At 37.6% G+C, this 15,061-nt stretch overlaps 2 protein-coding genes across 4 annotated transcripts in view; one reads left to right on the forward strand and one right to left on the reverse strand.

Annotated features, from left to right (window-relative positions):
- The window catches only part of grip2b (glutamate receptor interacting protein 2b), a 280,202-nt gene that overhangs the window by 94,943 nt on the left and 170,198 nt on the right, over positions 1 to 15,061 (reverse strand). The window lies entirely within an intron of this gene.
- LOC146632559 (uncharacterized) lies at positions 15 to 3,338 on the forward strand. The gene is made up of 9 exons (XM_085354479.1): positions 15 to 99; positions 400 to 546; positions 779 to 960; positions 1,204 to 1,340; positions 1,462 to 1,555; positions 1,820 to 2,152; positions 2,341 to 2,515; positions 2,605 to 2,729; positions 2,928 to 3,338. The coding sequence occupies exons 1-9, from the start codon at positions 15 to 17 to the stop codon at positions 3,252 to 3,254; spliced, it is 1,605 nt and encodes a 534-aa protein (XP_085210605.1). The 3' UTR covers positions 3,255 to 3,338.

Below are 15,061 nucleotides of genomic sequence, written 5' to 3' on the forward strand. Positions count from 1 at the left end.
TGCTGTTGTAAGACATGTTGCTGAAAGTGAAATACCTCAATGTAAAGAAGTACATTAAATTGCACGCAGGATTCACTTATCTAGAATTCATCAGTGAAGGTAAGATAACCTGGCAGAACAAAATTTGTTGCACATGTATCAGTTCATCATGTTTGCATCTCATCTATTTAAAAAACGAATTAAATGTTAACACATTTTATTTTAATGTGTGACATTAAAAACAGTACAGAGCAGTAGGCCTAGGCCTATATTGTTGCTGCAGACTTGTCTAATTTAACCATTTTAAAGACAGGTAAAACAGCTGTTAATAAATATTAGCTAAATAAAAAAAGTCAAAATTAGTTTTTAAAAAAGTTTTTCAGGCGTTTTAGGTGACATTATGCTTATCTTTTTGTAAAGCCAAAACCAAGTTTGGACTTCCGGATGCTGCTGACCTTGATATTTTCGATGAAACTGACACAGCTGTCGAAGAAGACATTTTTCTGGAGTTACTGGAGGCCCAACCAGACCTATGCCTGACAATATGTGAAAAGATTTCAGATGAAGGTAAATGTTATCATAACTTAAATTTTCATAGTATAGCCCACTCAATGTAGAGCCAAGTTCTTTTGCTCTTGATGCAGATGACATTGACCTGTCTTCATGCAATATACATGACAGTGGACAGGGCTGGGTCATATTTGTATAGAATGTTGTCTGAACATGAACATTGAAATTGTGTTATTAATGGCATTGTGGAGTAGCCTAAAGAAAGTTAACCAAATCATCTCTCCCAAAGATTTTTGTCCTTTAGCTCATTCCACACCATCCTCCTCGGATACATTATCTTCCCTCACGGACACTATATCACTTTCATCAAGTGACAGTGACCTCAGGGAAAAGGGCATTCCTGCAGGCCGCAGTAGATCCAGCAAAGACAGTTCTGCACCAAATGTTTCTGTGTCAGAGGCTGCAAAAGAGGTAATTGAGAACAGAAAATGTCTTTTGTATTTTTGAGTTGACACCGTTTATACTGTAGATTGTTATACAAATTGAAATTCAAAACATGGTGGTTCCCAACTTGCCCTGTATGAAAAAATGTTAGTAGAAGTTAGTGCTTCTTGCTAGATATGTCTTTCACAGGTTTGTTGACATTCCTCTAAACTTTCACCTTTACTGACAAACAAGTTTTTATTGTTATTATTTTCCCTTTTATATGAGCAGATGGTTAAAAATGCCTTGACTAGGAAACCTGGTGGAGAGGAAATTCTTGAAGAATACAATGCCGAAAATTCACTGAGCCACCGCACCCGGCGGCAGCTTGTTAACATATTGGCAAGTGATATGACTGAGAGACATGGGTAAGAGTAATAGTACCTAATAAAAAAGTAAAGATGGGCCATATGGAATATTCTTGTAATGTATACTGCAGTAAAGACACATACTTCTGATTTAACATTGTCAATTGTATTTCCTCTATAGCAGAATTCCCTCCCGTAAGCAAAAGGAGAAATATGCCCTTGGAATAATTACACTCTTTCCCTCATTGAAGGATCCATTTTCTCCAAACGGCTATGTAAGTCATGCAGTGATTGTAAAACAGCACATTATTTAGTTTTCATCATGGAATAATTACATCAGCTAAATGATTTAAAAGAAAAATCTTAATTCCTCTTTCGTAATAACTATTGTCATAAAACTGTATTGAAATTGTGGATGTTGTTTAACATGTATTGCACCTGTTACATGATAATAGTCCTTGGGTTTCTTTTTGTTGAATCTGCAAAGTCTGTAAGATCGCATTTGATGTTTATTTTTCATCTATGTTTAAATGTGACAGGAGCATTTCTACGACGGAGTGAAAGGCACTGGATATGTAGCGTGGCGCCTCAAAACCATGTCCAGGTCTACAACCAAACGGCCAGTGAAGGAAGTCCCAGTGCATCAAGAACAAGGGCCTAAGCGCAGAAGATTAGCAACCACATTGCCTCAGCAACTTGATGGAGATGCCTGCAAGGAGGCCATCTCATTTCTTGTTCACTCTCCTGATGAAGCAAGTGTATTTCAGAAGATGAAAATGATGTTCCAACATCGCCAGGATCTGGTGCATGATCCACAAAGAACTGCAGATGTCTTCAAAACATTTCCACGCTTTTTGGATGTCAAAGGACTAGTAAGTCAAATCACTTGATATTTTCAACTGTTAATCCTTTTTTTTTTTTTTTGCTGATGTGGATGGCAACAGTAAAAGATGTGATCATTGGTCATCCCAGTCAGGCTATATCCCATATTGGTCAAAATCACATTGCAATGTAAACAATGTTGAGCACTGTCTTTATGTCCTGTGTGTATGATGAACAGGTCAATCAAGACTTCCTGCTGCTGTTTGGTGCTGAAACAGCCACCAAGTTGCTTGAGAAGTGGGACATGTCATTCAAGCCAAAGGTTATTAAAGAAGCCAAACAGCTGACTCAGTCAACTGACCTGTGTCGTTTGATAAAAGCTGCTGAGAAACCAACAGAGAGTGATGCAAATGGTAGGCGTCGCACCATGCTTGTTTGATTTTAATAATATTTATTTTTACCTGTCATTTTGAAATTGTTTTATAAATTCAACCATACACAGACTGGGACAGTGACATGGCCTCTCTGCTGCTACTCCTTCAACTTTTGCCACCCACAGCTGGACGAAAGAGGAGAACCAAAATAAGTCCAACTGATGCAGCACACAAAATGGTGCACTTTCACAAGGTAAATATGTTGTCTCACTTTTTAAAATCCTACAAAACACTTTTTCAGTTTTTGCACTTTTTAGTTTTCCTCTCCATGAAGTATGTGTCTTAGTATTTTGTAATAAGTTAGCAAGGCACATAATGTCAAACTGAATGAATGGTTCATACTCAGCAAGTATAAGCTAGGCCTATATGTCAATATCTCATTTGTTTTTAGTCATGCTGCAGCATTGATGAACACTTGCAAGCAAGAGATGGTAAACAACCATACATCCTCGCTGTTGGTCGAACCCAGAACAGCATTGACACCTTCTACATTGCAGTGGACAAACAGCTCATCCCCTGCCAAGCCACCAGCTCACTCAGTGCTTTTGATGAACTTTTCAAATCCCACTACGTGTTCAACTTATCTTACGACGAGTCACTGGTTCATCTCTACAGTTTTGTGCAGACCACCATATTCAACATTGATGCCACCTCAACAGATGAGTCACCACGTGTTCGTGAGTTGCGTGCCAAAATGTTGAATGAGAACCATGTTTAAATGTTTTATCTGTCAAACTCTGCATAGCACCAGTCAGGCTTTGATAAGTCATTTGCGACTAGGTCACAGTTTTTATCCAAGCACCAAATTTAAGTTGGCTTGTTCACAAGATGGTTGCAGCCGTCAGTTCACTACATATTCTGGTTTAAAAAAACATTTAAATAGTGTTCATGATGAAGATTGTTGTCAAAGTGGTGATGCAGAACCCTCAGAGTCATTTCAAGCTGATTTTGACAGATTACAAGATACAGACATAGCAGTTGCAGGAACAAGTGTTACTCAGAGCCTAGAGGTTGGGTGTTCTGAAAACAATGGGTCAGGTCAAAGAATTAAAAAAAATTCTGAAGCAATTTGCACTAAAATTATTGGTAAACTCAATGGTAGTGGTTTGGCAAATAGTTTTGTGTCATCACTTGTTTGTGATTTGGAAGATTTTGCAGATGGACTGCACTGTGAGTTTAAACATAAAGTACTGAACGTTGTGCCAACAGAAAATCCTGTTAGATCTCCAGTGGAAAAATGTCTTGAGACTTTTGACAATCCAGTTGAGAAGTTCGACACTGAAGCTAAAAGAAAGTCATATTTCCGTGAAAAATGGGGAATTGTGGATCCAGTGGAAAAGACTTTAGGAATACGCTATGATACAAGGTTAAATAAAAAATCAGGCACTTATGACCAGGTACCAGTAAAAGACACTTTTGTGTACATTCCAATTTTGGAAACAATCAAATTTATATGTCGCAATTCTTATATTTGCGAGCTGCTTGCTAAACTATGTGTATCAAAAGAAGACAGATATGAAGACTTTTGTGATGGGAGTTACTATAAGTCTCATCCATTGTTTTCAAAACCACAGACTTCTTTGCAAATTCAGCTTTATTATGATGACTTTGAGACTGCTAATCCACTTGGTTCCAAACGTGGTGTTCACAAAGTTGGTGCAATCTATTTTGTCCTCAGAAATCTGCCTCCAAAGTTAAATTCTGCATTGATGAACATTCATTTGGTTGCATTGTTTCATGCAGAAGATGTGAAAAAATACGGCTTTGATCCTATTTTACAGCCTCTGATTGATGACATAAAGTTTTTGGAGAGCCATGGCATTGATTTACCCTTCTCATCTGAAAAGGTCCATGGCACTATATGTCAGATAACTGGGGACAACTTGGGGATGCACTCAATTTTGGGTTTTGTTGAGTCTTTCAGTGGACGTTACTTTTGTCGTTTGTGTTTAATTGCAAAACAGGATGCACAGAGTGTGTATACTGAGGATGATCCAAAGATCATCTTACGAGGGAAAGAACTTTTTGAAATGCACTGCAGTGAGTTGCAATCTGATCCTCAAAAGCTACATGTGTTTGGCTTAAGAAAGAATTCTACACTGAACACTCTTCAATTCTTTCATGTTTGCCAGAACTTTTCCTTGGACATTATGCATGATATTCTCGAAGGGGTAGCACAATATGAGATAAAGTTACTGTTGGAATATCTGTCAGACAATTTTCTGCCGAAACCTGCTCTTTTGTCACGGATCTATGCTTTTGACTATGGCTACTTGGAGAGCAAAAATCGTCCAACAAGGGTGAACTTAGACAGTAGTGGTAATAGTATAGGTCTTAACTCCATTCAGACTCTTTGTCTGATAAGAAACATTCCTTTAATTTTTGGTGATATTGTGCCAGAAGGAAATCAGAACTGGACTATGCTATTGCTATTGTTGCAAATAATTAACATCATATTCTCTCCATCTGTTACACATGGCATGACTGTGCTTCTAAAACATTTAACAATGGAACATCATGACTTGTTCAAATTGTTGTATCCAGGTAGGAACATGATTCCCAAACACCACTTTATGTTGCACTACCCAACTTGCATCAGAAAAATTGGGCCATTATTGCATGTATGGAGCATGAGAGGTGAGGCTAAACATAGGGTGTTCAAAGACACCCTTAAGAACTTTAAGAACATCACAGTGTCACTTGCCAAAAAACATCAAACATCCATAGCATACAAGTGGGAGACATGTCCTTTAAGCCATGTTGAGTATGGGCCCTTGAAATCATTTGATGTTGATAGTGAGGAAAATAGTGAAATGATCTCCCTAGGCTTGCCTGCTGTTGCAGAAGAGGCTTTCTCTGCTAATTGGGTTAACATTAATGGGACTGAGTACAGAACAGGATTGGTCATTTGTTGTGGTTCTGAACATGAGATGCCGGTGTTTTGCAGAATAAAAACAATAGTTTTGGTCAATAGTCACACCTACTTCATAGTTCAGAAGCTTGTGGTTGAAAATTTCAGTGAACATTGCCATGCTTATAAAGTGTTTGAAACGGATGAAAAAGATGTTGTTAAAGCAGACTGTATTGAAATATACAAGCCCTTTGATTTGCAAAGTGCTTATGGTGATGATGATGGTCTGTACATTGTGCCATTATTTTTGTTGTGAACGTATGCTGTATGGTGCTTGGAATTTAATATTTATTAAAATGCTTATGTGACCAATTTTATGTTTTCTCCTTTTATCCTGTAAAGGGACTTAACAAGGATTTTCACTGAATGTAACACAGTCGTCATACAGTAATTGCACTTTAATGCATTTTTGTATTCAGACAATTAATACAGACTAGTATTTAAAAGCTCATATATGTCACTTTAAAGTGCCAAAATAACACTGTAAAAGTTACAGAATAACACTCTAAGTGAAAACAGTCAACACAATCCAGTGTGAAAATAAACACTTAAAAGTGTCATAAATAACACCATAGTTGTTGTGTAGTAACACCCTCAGTGAAAAGAGTTAACCCAAGCCAGTGTAAAAGTGAACACTTATCAGTGTCCTAAAACAACACTATAAATGTTAGGTAGTTACACTCTGAGTGAAGACACTTCACACCATACAGAGTGAAATTCTAACACTATGGGTGTTATATTTTTAACACTACAATGGAGTTAAAATAATAACACTTTGCAAAGTGTTACTTTAACTCTAAACCAGTGAGAATTATATAAACACTGGAAAAGTGTTAACTTTAACACTATAGGAGTTGAATTAACACTGGAGATTTTGCTGTGCAGCTGTCTCCAGTACTGAGGTATAAACTAAATATATTTACTTGTGAAGTAAAATGTTCTCCTAGCATTGCTGTCTTGCCTTATTTACAGCACAAAAAATACAATTTGCCAAACATTTTTATTGCCAATTTTTTCACCATTTCTTTAATAGTGCCTACTGCGTACTTCACTTTCTGACTAACATAGACAGCAATAAAGTTCACTCACACACACCTATTATTTCTATCTGGGGGTTTTCAGTTTTGTTAAGCTGTTTTAACTTGTGTTCCCCATAAAGGTTGTGCAGACCACATGAACTTATGCTAAAACCTGGGCACTTCTCTTACTTGTCATATTAAGGAAATACTGATGAGCAGAGAAACACATGCACATACAAAACACAACAATACAAATTACACATATTGCTATTAATTAAAAAAAACTGTCATATTTTATTTTTTCACTCCCCTCCTGGGCTCTCTTTTTGCATTCAGACATCACTGTTCAGTCAGATTACTCACATTTGAAATGATTGATTACAATAGAATATATTTAGAACCTGGCATCTAGTTTCTGAGCTCATCCTTCCGCACATATATGTTACATATAGAAGTTGGGGAATAATGGGTAAAGATTCCTCCCTGGAGCCTAGAGATGGAGTGGTGGAAATGGTGGAGGAATGGAAACAACAGGAAGTGATGCAACAGCAGTGACACTGACATGCCAGAGGGAGAGATGGGAAACTTTGCAGCATAAATAGACCATCAAATTGTTAGGGCACGTTTGATACAAGGAGAAATGCATATTACACATGTAGGATGGACGGGGTTACATGAAAGTAGCTAGTTCACAGGACTGACTGTATTTGTGAAGTAGTATAGCACAAAATCAAAATCAATAACGCTGGCCAAGTATGTGCATGTCAATCTGCTCATTCATCCTTGTCAAAACATTTAGTCTACAGCACCCACAATGCAACTCAAAGCTTGAAAAATTTAAGATTTTGCTGTGTATTATTTTTAGCATTCAAACATATTTTAGTAGAATAAACTCAAGGTGACATAACTTTATCAGCTCCCCTTAGACGTATGGAAAAGGAAGACAGGAAGCATGAGGTAGCGTAGGTTAGCATGTTTCTGTAACAACTATATCAAAATGTGTAATTAGATACAAACCCATACAGATCAAATGTCCTGTTTTACATTTTAGACTATACCTTAGTTTCAGTAACATGGCTCATTTACTCTTTTGGATTAATTTCCCACATCTTTGGATGGTTGAAACACAAACACATGCACACACCTTCTGTCTTTCCCAATTGTAATCAGCCTTTAGACTGGAGCAGACTAAGAGGCCAGCTAAACTATCATACCACTGACCCAATTTTCTGATACAAGGCTCTAATCAGTTTGATATGGCTAAAACATTAGATCCAAGATCATATATAAAACAAGTGCTCCTCATGTTTATTTCATCCAGTCGAACACTTTTGTCTTTCCTCAAGGTTTTTCACACCAAGACAAAGTGAATAAGCCTTAGGTAAATGCAAACATTTGCATAGAAACACAGGCTGCTGTGACAGTTGGTCCGTTGTTTCCTATAGTTCACTTTTTACAGTACATGCATTTGATGTTACAGAAAATATGCACTAAAAATTGATGCAAAAGGACAAAAGATGTGAGACGTGTGGCTTTTTAGCTGTTGTATGTTCTACAGTAGCTTGCATCAGCCAGTCTATAAAGTCTTCCGTTTCTGCTTTTGGGGGTCACTCAGGCTTTGATATAAAATATAATTCTTGCTGAGGATGAAAGTTATGCATGTCTTTCTTATGTGAGCAGGAACTGAATCAGATAAAGTTACAGCTGTAAACCAATGGCATATAAGTTATTAACCTTTAGTCTGCATGAACCAATGCTCTTAGATTTACAAATTCTGCAATTTGGCCGTAGTGACACTTGGATTTATCCTCTTCACCTAATGGATTCTTAACCTTTACAGGATTGCATAAAGACTTTGGTCTTCATGGTGTCAGTGAACTTCGTGTTGGCTGCCTTTACCTTTGATGGTGAACAAGTGCTGAACTCTTACTGTTAACTGAACTGTTACTGTTTTTGTACCCATTGAATCACACAGGACCATGAGTCATAACATGATTCAGAATACGTGAGCAGCTGATGTGGAGGCAGTATTTTCTTTTCTTTTACACTTGCAAAGGTGCAAAGTTAACCTATTAGAACATCCTCTGGACTTTCAGTGTCTGTAGTATTTCTGCACAATGTAATCCAGTATTTCTTCATATGGTTTTATATCACCTCTCATGCCCCGTCATTTTTTCCCCATCAACCTTAGAGGTTTTCATAGCATGATGAATTCAAACTGAATCTAGCCACAGAACAGCTTCTTTTCCTCCAGCTTGAGCTAGATTGATTAACTCTGTCCCACCTGGTATGTCGGGTTGATTAAATCGAATGGCAGCTTCTATTGGAGATAGCAGTTGACAGGAGCAAAGTGTTTAACACACACACACACACACACACACACACACACACACACACACACACACACACACACACACACACACACACACACACACACACACACACACACACACACACACACACACACAAAGAGTTAAGGTAAATAGAACTAACTTATACTGACAGGTCCCAGCTACTGACAACTTCCTGTACAACCACTCAGTCTGGCAGGAGTTTAATTTTATTCGACAATCAAGAACCCCTGGTGTAATCTAACAGGACAAGTGGGACTAAAGTCATAATCTAATTGGGCAGCTTCTCCTGATAGGCTGCAATGGCATTTCTGAAACATGTTTTTTATTCTGTAGGTCAAATAATAATAATAACTTTAGCTTATTACACACTGCTCAGAAAAAAAGAAAAAAAGGCATACTTTTTATTCAAAGCATAGCTTCAAATCAGTTACATTTCTGGGATATTGATCTGGTCAGTTAAGTAGCAGAGGGGTTAGTTGATCAGTTTCAGCTGCTTTAGTGTTCATTTATTTCACTAGTTTTGCATTTGGCTATAGTCAGTGTCACTACTGGTAGCCTGAAGTGATACCTAGACCCTTCAGAGATTGCACAGGTAGTCCAGATCCTCCAGGATGAAAGATCAAAACAGGCAAGGATGTTTGCCGTGTCTCCCAGCACAATCTCAAGAGGTGAAGAGAATGGGTTGCCTCACCGCTCATTGGCTAAACGGCAGCAGTATGCTGATATCTTACTCCGCAGATGTGGCTTCGTTCGTGAGTTCTGCGAACTGGCTGGCCTTTTGTACAGTTGTGTTTTCAAAGTGATCCTTTAATTGTTTTGAGCAGTGTATAATATTATACTTCAGTATATTTCTAACTAATTAGACTGCTCATTCTTGTATACTTTCGGTAAAGATATCATTTGTTTTGGAGTCAACTTAAAAGAAAGGCAGTTGTGATATAGAAAAGTGAGATCAGAGGTCAAGTGTGACATGATATTTAGATGCAAACTATACAGGGAGTGCAGAATTATTAGGCAAGTTGTATTTTTGAGGAATAATGTTATTATTGAACAACAACAATGTTCTCAACGAACCCAAAAAACTCATTAATATCAAAGCTGAATGTTTTTGGAAGTAGTTTTTAGTTTGTTTTTAGTTTTAGCTATTTTAGGGGGATATCTGTGTGTGCAGGTGACTATTACTGTGCATAATTATTAGGCAACTTAACAAAAACCAAATATATACCCATTTCAATTATTTATTTTTACCAGTGAAACCAATATAACATCTCCACATTCACAAATATACATTTCTGACATTCAAAAACAAAACAAAAACCAATCAGCGACCAATATAGCCACCTTTCTTTGCAAGGACACTCAAAAGCCTGCCATCCATGGATTCTGTCAGTGTTTTGATCTGTTCACCATCAACATTGCGTGCAGCAGCAACCACAGCCTCCCAGACACTGTTCAGAGAGGTGTACTGTTTTCCCTCCTTGTAAATCTCACATTTGATGATGGACCACAGGTTCTCAATGGGGTTCAGATCAGGTGAACAAGGAGGCCATGTCATTAGTTTTTCTTCTTTTATACCCTTTCTTGCCAGCCACGCTGTGGAGTACTTGGACGCGTGTGATGGAGCATTGTCCTGCATGAAAATCATGTTTTTCTTGAAGGATGCAGACTTCTTCCTGTACCACTGCTTGAAGAAGGTGTCTTCCAGAAACTGGCAGTAGGACTGGGAGTTGAGCTCGACTCCATCCTCAACCCGAAAAGGCCCCACAAGCTCATCTTTGATGATACCAGCCCAAACCAGTACTCCACCTCCACCTTGCTGGCGTCTGAGTCGGACTGGAGCTCTCTGCCCTTTACCAATCCAGCCACGGGCCCATCCATCTGGCCCATCAAGACTCACTCTCATTTCATCAGTCCATAAAACCTTAGAAAAACCAGTCTTGAGATATTTCTTGGCCCAGTCTTGACGTTTCAGCTTGTGTGTCTTGTTCAGTGGTGGTCGTCTTTCAGCCTTTCTTACCTTGGCCATGTCTCTGAGTATTGCACACCTTGTGCTTTTGGGCACTCCAGTGATGTTGCAGCTCTGAAATATGGCCAAACTGGTGGCAAGTGGCATCTTGGCAGCTGCACGCTTGACTTTTCTCAGTTCATGGGCAGTTATTTTGCGCCTTGGTTTTTCCACACGCTTCTTGCGACCCTGTTGACTATTTTGAATGAAACGCTTGATTGTTCGATGATCACGCTTCAGAAGCTTTGCAATTTTAAGACTGCTGCATCCCTCTGCAAGATATCTCACTATTTTTGACTTTTCTGAGCCTGTCAAGTCCTTCTTTTGACCCATAAAAGATTAAAGATTATAAATTATTCTTTCCTTGACTATTTTTTTATGTTCATTGTGTTTCTCTTTCTCCATTTTTCTCCGACCATTATCTTTTTCCTTTTTTGATTGGCTTTGAGCTGGCTGGACATAATCCTCCACGCTATTCGAAATGGGAAAAAAAATACATAAATTTTGCTGGGAAATCTGTATTTTAGACAAATTAGAATTGTTATTGTCTGTTAACTAGAAAGGATTCCAGTGACATGTGTCTAAAAAGTACAAGTTTTTTTTTAAAAAAAAGTTACATGTTGAGAGATTTCTGCTGTCTACCCATGTGAATAATGGATTAAAGATTTGCTGACTTAAAGGTGTGCTGCTGAAGAGATGAGTACTCTGAATCCAGTTATTCTGCAGCATATCAAATCTCCTATCAAGCCATGGCAGGGACACATGAATAATTTGAATAATTTTTCTTCGCCTGTTCTGATTTTAATCTACTTTTTCTTCTGCCCATTTCTTGCCTCTGTTTCAAGATACAAATACATACGAATGTGTCATATTTAATCATAAAATGTTAAAAAATACAAAATAATAAAGATGGTAAATGAAATAATAATTCAAAACAATAATAAAAGTAATAATAAGCTGCACTTATTCCAGATTATTTTGTTATGTTAAATGAAGTCAGTAAGTAGTAATGAAGTATCATCAGGAGTTATAGCATAGTGTACGAAAGATTTCTGTTTATATACACAGAAAATAAAAGAGTTGTATCATTTCCCTGGATTCTTGATTATGTCTTAATTTTGGTGTGTGTATAAAAAGCTACTTTATTTCTCCTGCTATGCATATCTATACATTTTCTGCTATTCATATGTTTAATGAAAAATTAATACTTGCATGCATGCAGGAAAAGTTCTGCCACAGTTAATAATGATACCATAGATGAAGACGCACACACCAATTTGCCTACGCATAAACATAAAAAATTCATAGTGAGTTCTGCTAGACCTAATTAGCATCATGGACACGCACTCAATAGATATGTCAGTTCATGAAGCATTCTGGATGTGGTACATGGGGCTTTTTATTTAAATAAAAAGCAAACAAAAAGTGTTATAAAATATAATAACCTGCAAAATGATTTTCTTTCACTGTTCATTTATATATATATTTTTAGAAAAATTCTGGCTGACATGCTGCATTACATGAACCTTCAGGTTTTTCTTTTTGCTTTTATCTGCTGTCCACAGCATCAAACAATCTATTCACTTGTTGTTGTTGAGAAACACCAGTTTAATGCCTCTGTGCTGTCTTTCAGTCCAGCATTGCCCAGCTTTCCTAGCGGCCTGTGGGATCCCCGGGTAGTTGTAGCTATCCTCAATATCTGCAATGTTGCCTTTAGGTAGTGCAATTCCCTCAGTTTCGACTATCTTCTTCCTCTTTGTTACCATCCAAAAACACTTCTCCAGTTCAAATGACATTCCAGTGTTATTGCTGTAGATCCTTGTGGTGTGGATCAGTGAATCGATGTCTTGTTCACTCTTTTTTTTTGGATGACATCAAGCTGTAACAAAATAATCTGGAATAAGTACAGCTTATTATTACTTTTATTATTGTTTTTGAATTATTATTTCATTTACCATCTTTATTATTTTGTATTTTTTAAACATTTTATGATTAAATGTTAAAAAATGTTAAATAGAGGAGGTGGCGATTGCTCTATTCCCTTGCTGACACTGTGGAGCAGGGAAATTATTTTACTGCTATTGTTAAATAATCATCATTATTACCATTGCATTAATAATATAATCTGCAGTATGATCATTGCTTTAACAATGTAACAGATAGCTTTAAGATGGCCTTAAGATGTTTATGATGATGTTAATTTTGTATTTCAGATGCAGTTATAACTATTGTGTACACAATGCATATCTGTGCTTATTTGAGTTGATGTTCAGGTTCTTTAAAGGTCTTAAGCTTCACTGACGTGACTGTTCAGGTGATACATGCTGAGGGAAAACTAGAACATAGAAGGAATCGCAATACATGCTTACAAAACACTTATATATCAGGTCATTTCATATTAAGGTTTTAGTAGAGGTTCTTGGTTAAAACATTTATTTAGTAGAAGACATACACATAGTCTCAGTGAGCCTCTGGTCTAGTGAAAGGTCAGAAGTGCAACAGGTGAAGAGGTGACACAGAGTGTAGTCATTAAAATCATTGTTTGACCAAGAGCTTCTGGACCAAGGGTGGTTTGTACTCTCCCTCCTCAATTTTGAACCTTAACAACACCCAGAAATCCCACAGTGGCTGGAAAAAGCTGGACTGAAAGACAGCACAGAGGCACTAATCATGGCAGCACAGGAACAAGCTCCAAGCACAATATCATAGAGACAAGTATGCACAATGCTAGATCCCAAGTGCAAACTATGCAAAGATGCCCCAGTCCAACACATAACAGCAAGGTGCAAGAAGCTAGCAGGCAGTGCATACATGAAATGCCATAAGTGGCCAGCATTGTATACAGTAACCTCTGTGCCAAGAATCGCCTGGAAGTCCCAAGGTCAAAATGGGACACGTCCCTGAGGGTGGTTAAGAATGACCGAGCTAATATCTTGTGGGACTTCCAGATACAGACAGACAAAGAGATGAATGCTAACCAGCTGGATATAGTAGTGGTGGACAAGCAAAGGAAGATGAACGTAGCGATAGGTGTAGCTATACCAACTGATAGCGACATCAGGAAGAAAGAACATGAGAAGCTTGAGAAATACCAAGGGCTGAGAGAAGAACTTAAGAAGATGTGCAGAGCATTCTGGATAAGTTTCTTAGATCTTTGCTCAGAAGAGCACAATCCTAGGAACAGCAAAGGTACTGTGCAGAGCCCTCAAGCTACCAGGCCTCTGGAACCCGAGCTTAAAGGATAAATACCGCCTGCATGGGCGAGAAGGGATTTTTTAAATATATCCATCCATCCATTCTCTTCTGCTTATCCTTGTCAGGATCGTGGGGGAGTGGGAGCCTATCCCAGCTGTCTTAGGGTGAGAGGCTGAGTATACCCTGGACAGATTGCTGTCACAGCACTAACACATAGAGAAGACTACCATTCGCGCTCACATTCACGCCTTTTTTCATATGTTTTTTTTTATTTTTTTTTTTTTACTTTCAACAAACAAAGAAGTAAAAATTGTTTTTTGTAATCAAAAGAATCATGCTCTTAATAAGTGGATAAGTTCACTCAAATATATGATCAGTTACTACCTTTAAACAAGTTGCACTTTTGAAAATTCCCAACTGGGATAAAGGGGATCTAGAAAGATGTGGGGAAAACAGTAGCCTGAACACCACTCTAAATAAATATAAAAATAGATATAAAAATAAAAAATTCTTAATTAAACTGGTCTCCATTATTTGTATCCACATGCAATGACAGCCTTTAGAGAAAATTTCCTTAAAATGTACAGTCACAAGAAGTCTAAGTGGATATCTAAAACCTGATATACTGGTCTATGAAACAACAACAAAAAAGAAGACAACAACAATAAACATGCGTGAATGAAGCATAAATTTAATTAGAATTAATTGAAAACAATGGATCTGGCATGTCTGTAAAAAATGTAACAAAAGACATATCTTGGCAAGGTTAATTGTTTCTTTGTCTCACAGTATTGCTGTAATTAATTTTTAAAAACCTAGATGACCTTCTTCTTATTGACACTGTAAACACCATTAAACTACATTAAACTAATGTGGAGTTGCAAATTACAATAGTCTGCGTTGCACTTTATGCAACACAGAATGCATCAGCTCGAGAAATCATGTCAACTGAAACAAACAGGGGTTTTCCACAGTGTTAACAGCTTCATCCATAATAAGCCATGAAGGGAAGCCATGCATGGTTGACTGTAGATGGTAGAC

This window comes from Diplotaxodon limnothrissa, linkage group LG5 (genome assembly GCF_057381915.1).
Source record: "Diplotaxodon limnothrissa isolate DT_005_m linkage group LG5, D_limnothrissa_male_GT1.1, whole genome shotgun sequence".
Classification (NCBI taxonomy): domain Eukaryota; kingdom Metazoa; phylum Chordata; class Actinopteri; order Cichliformes; family Cichlidae; genus Diplotaxodon; species Diplotaxodon limnothrissa.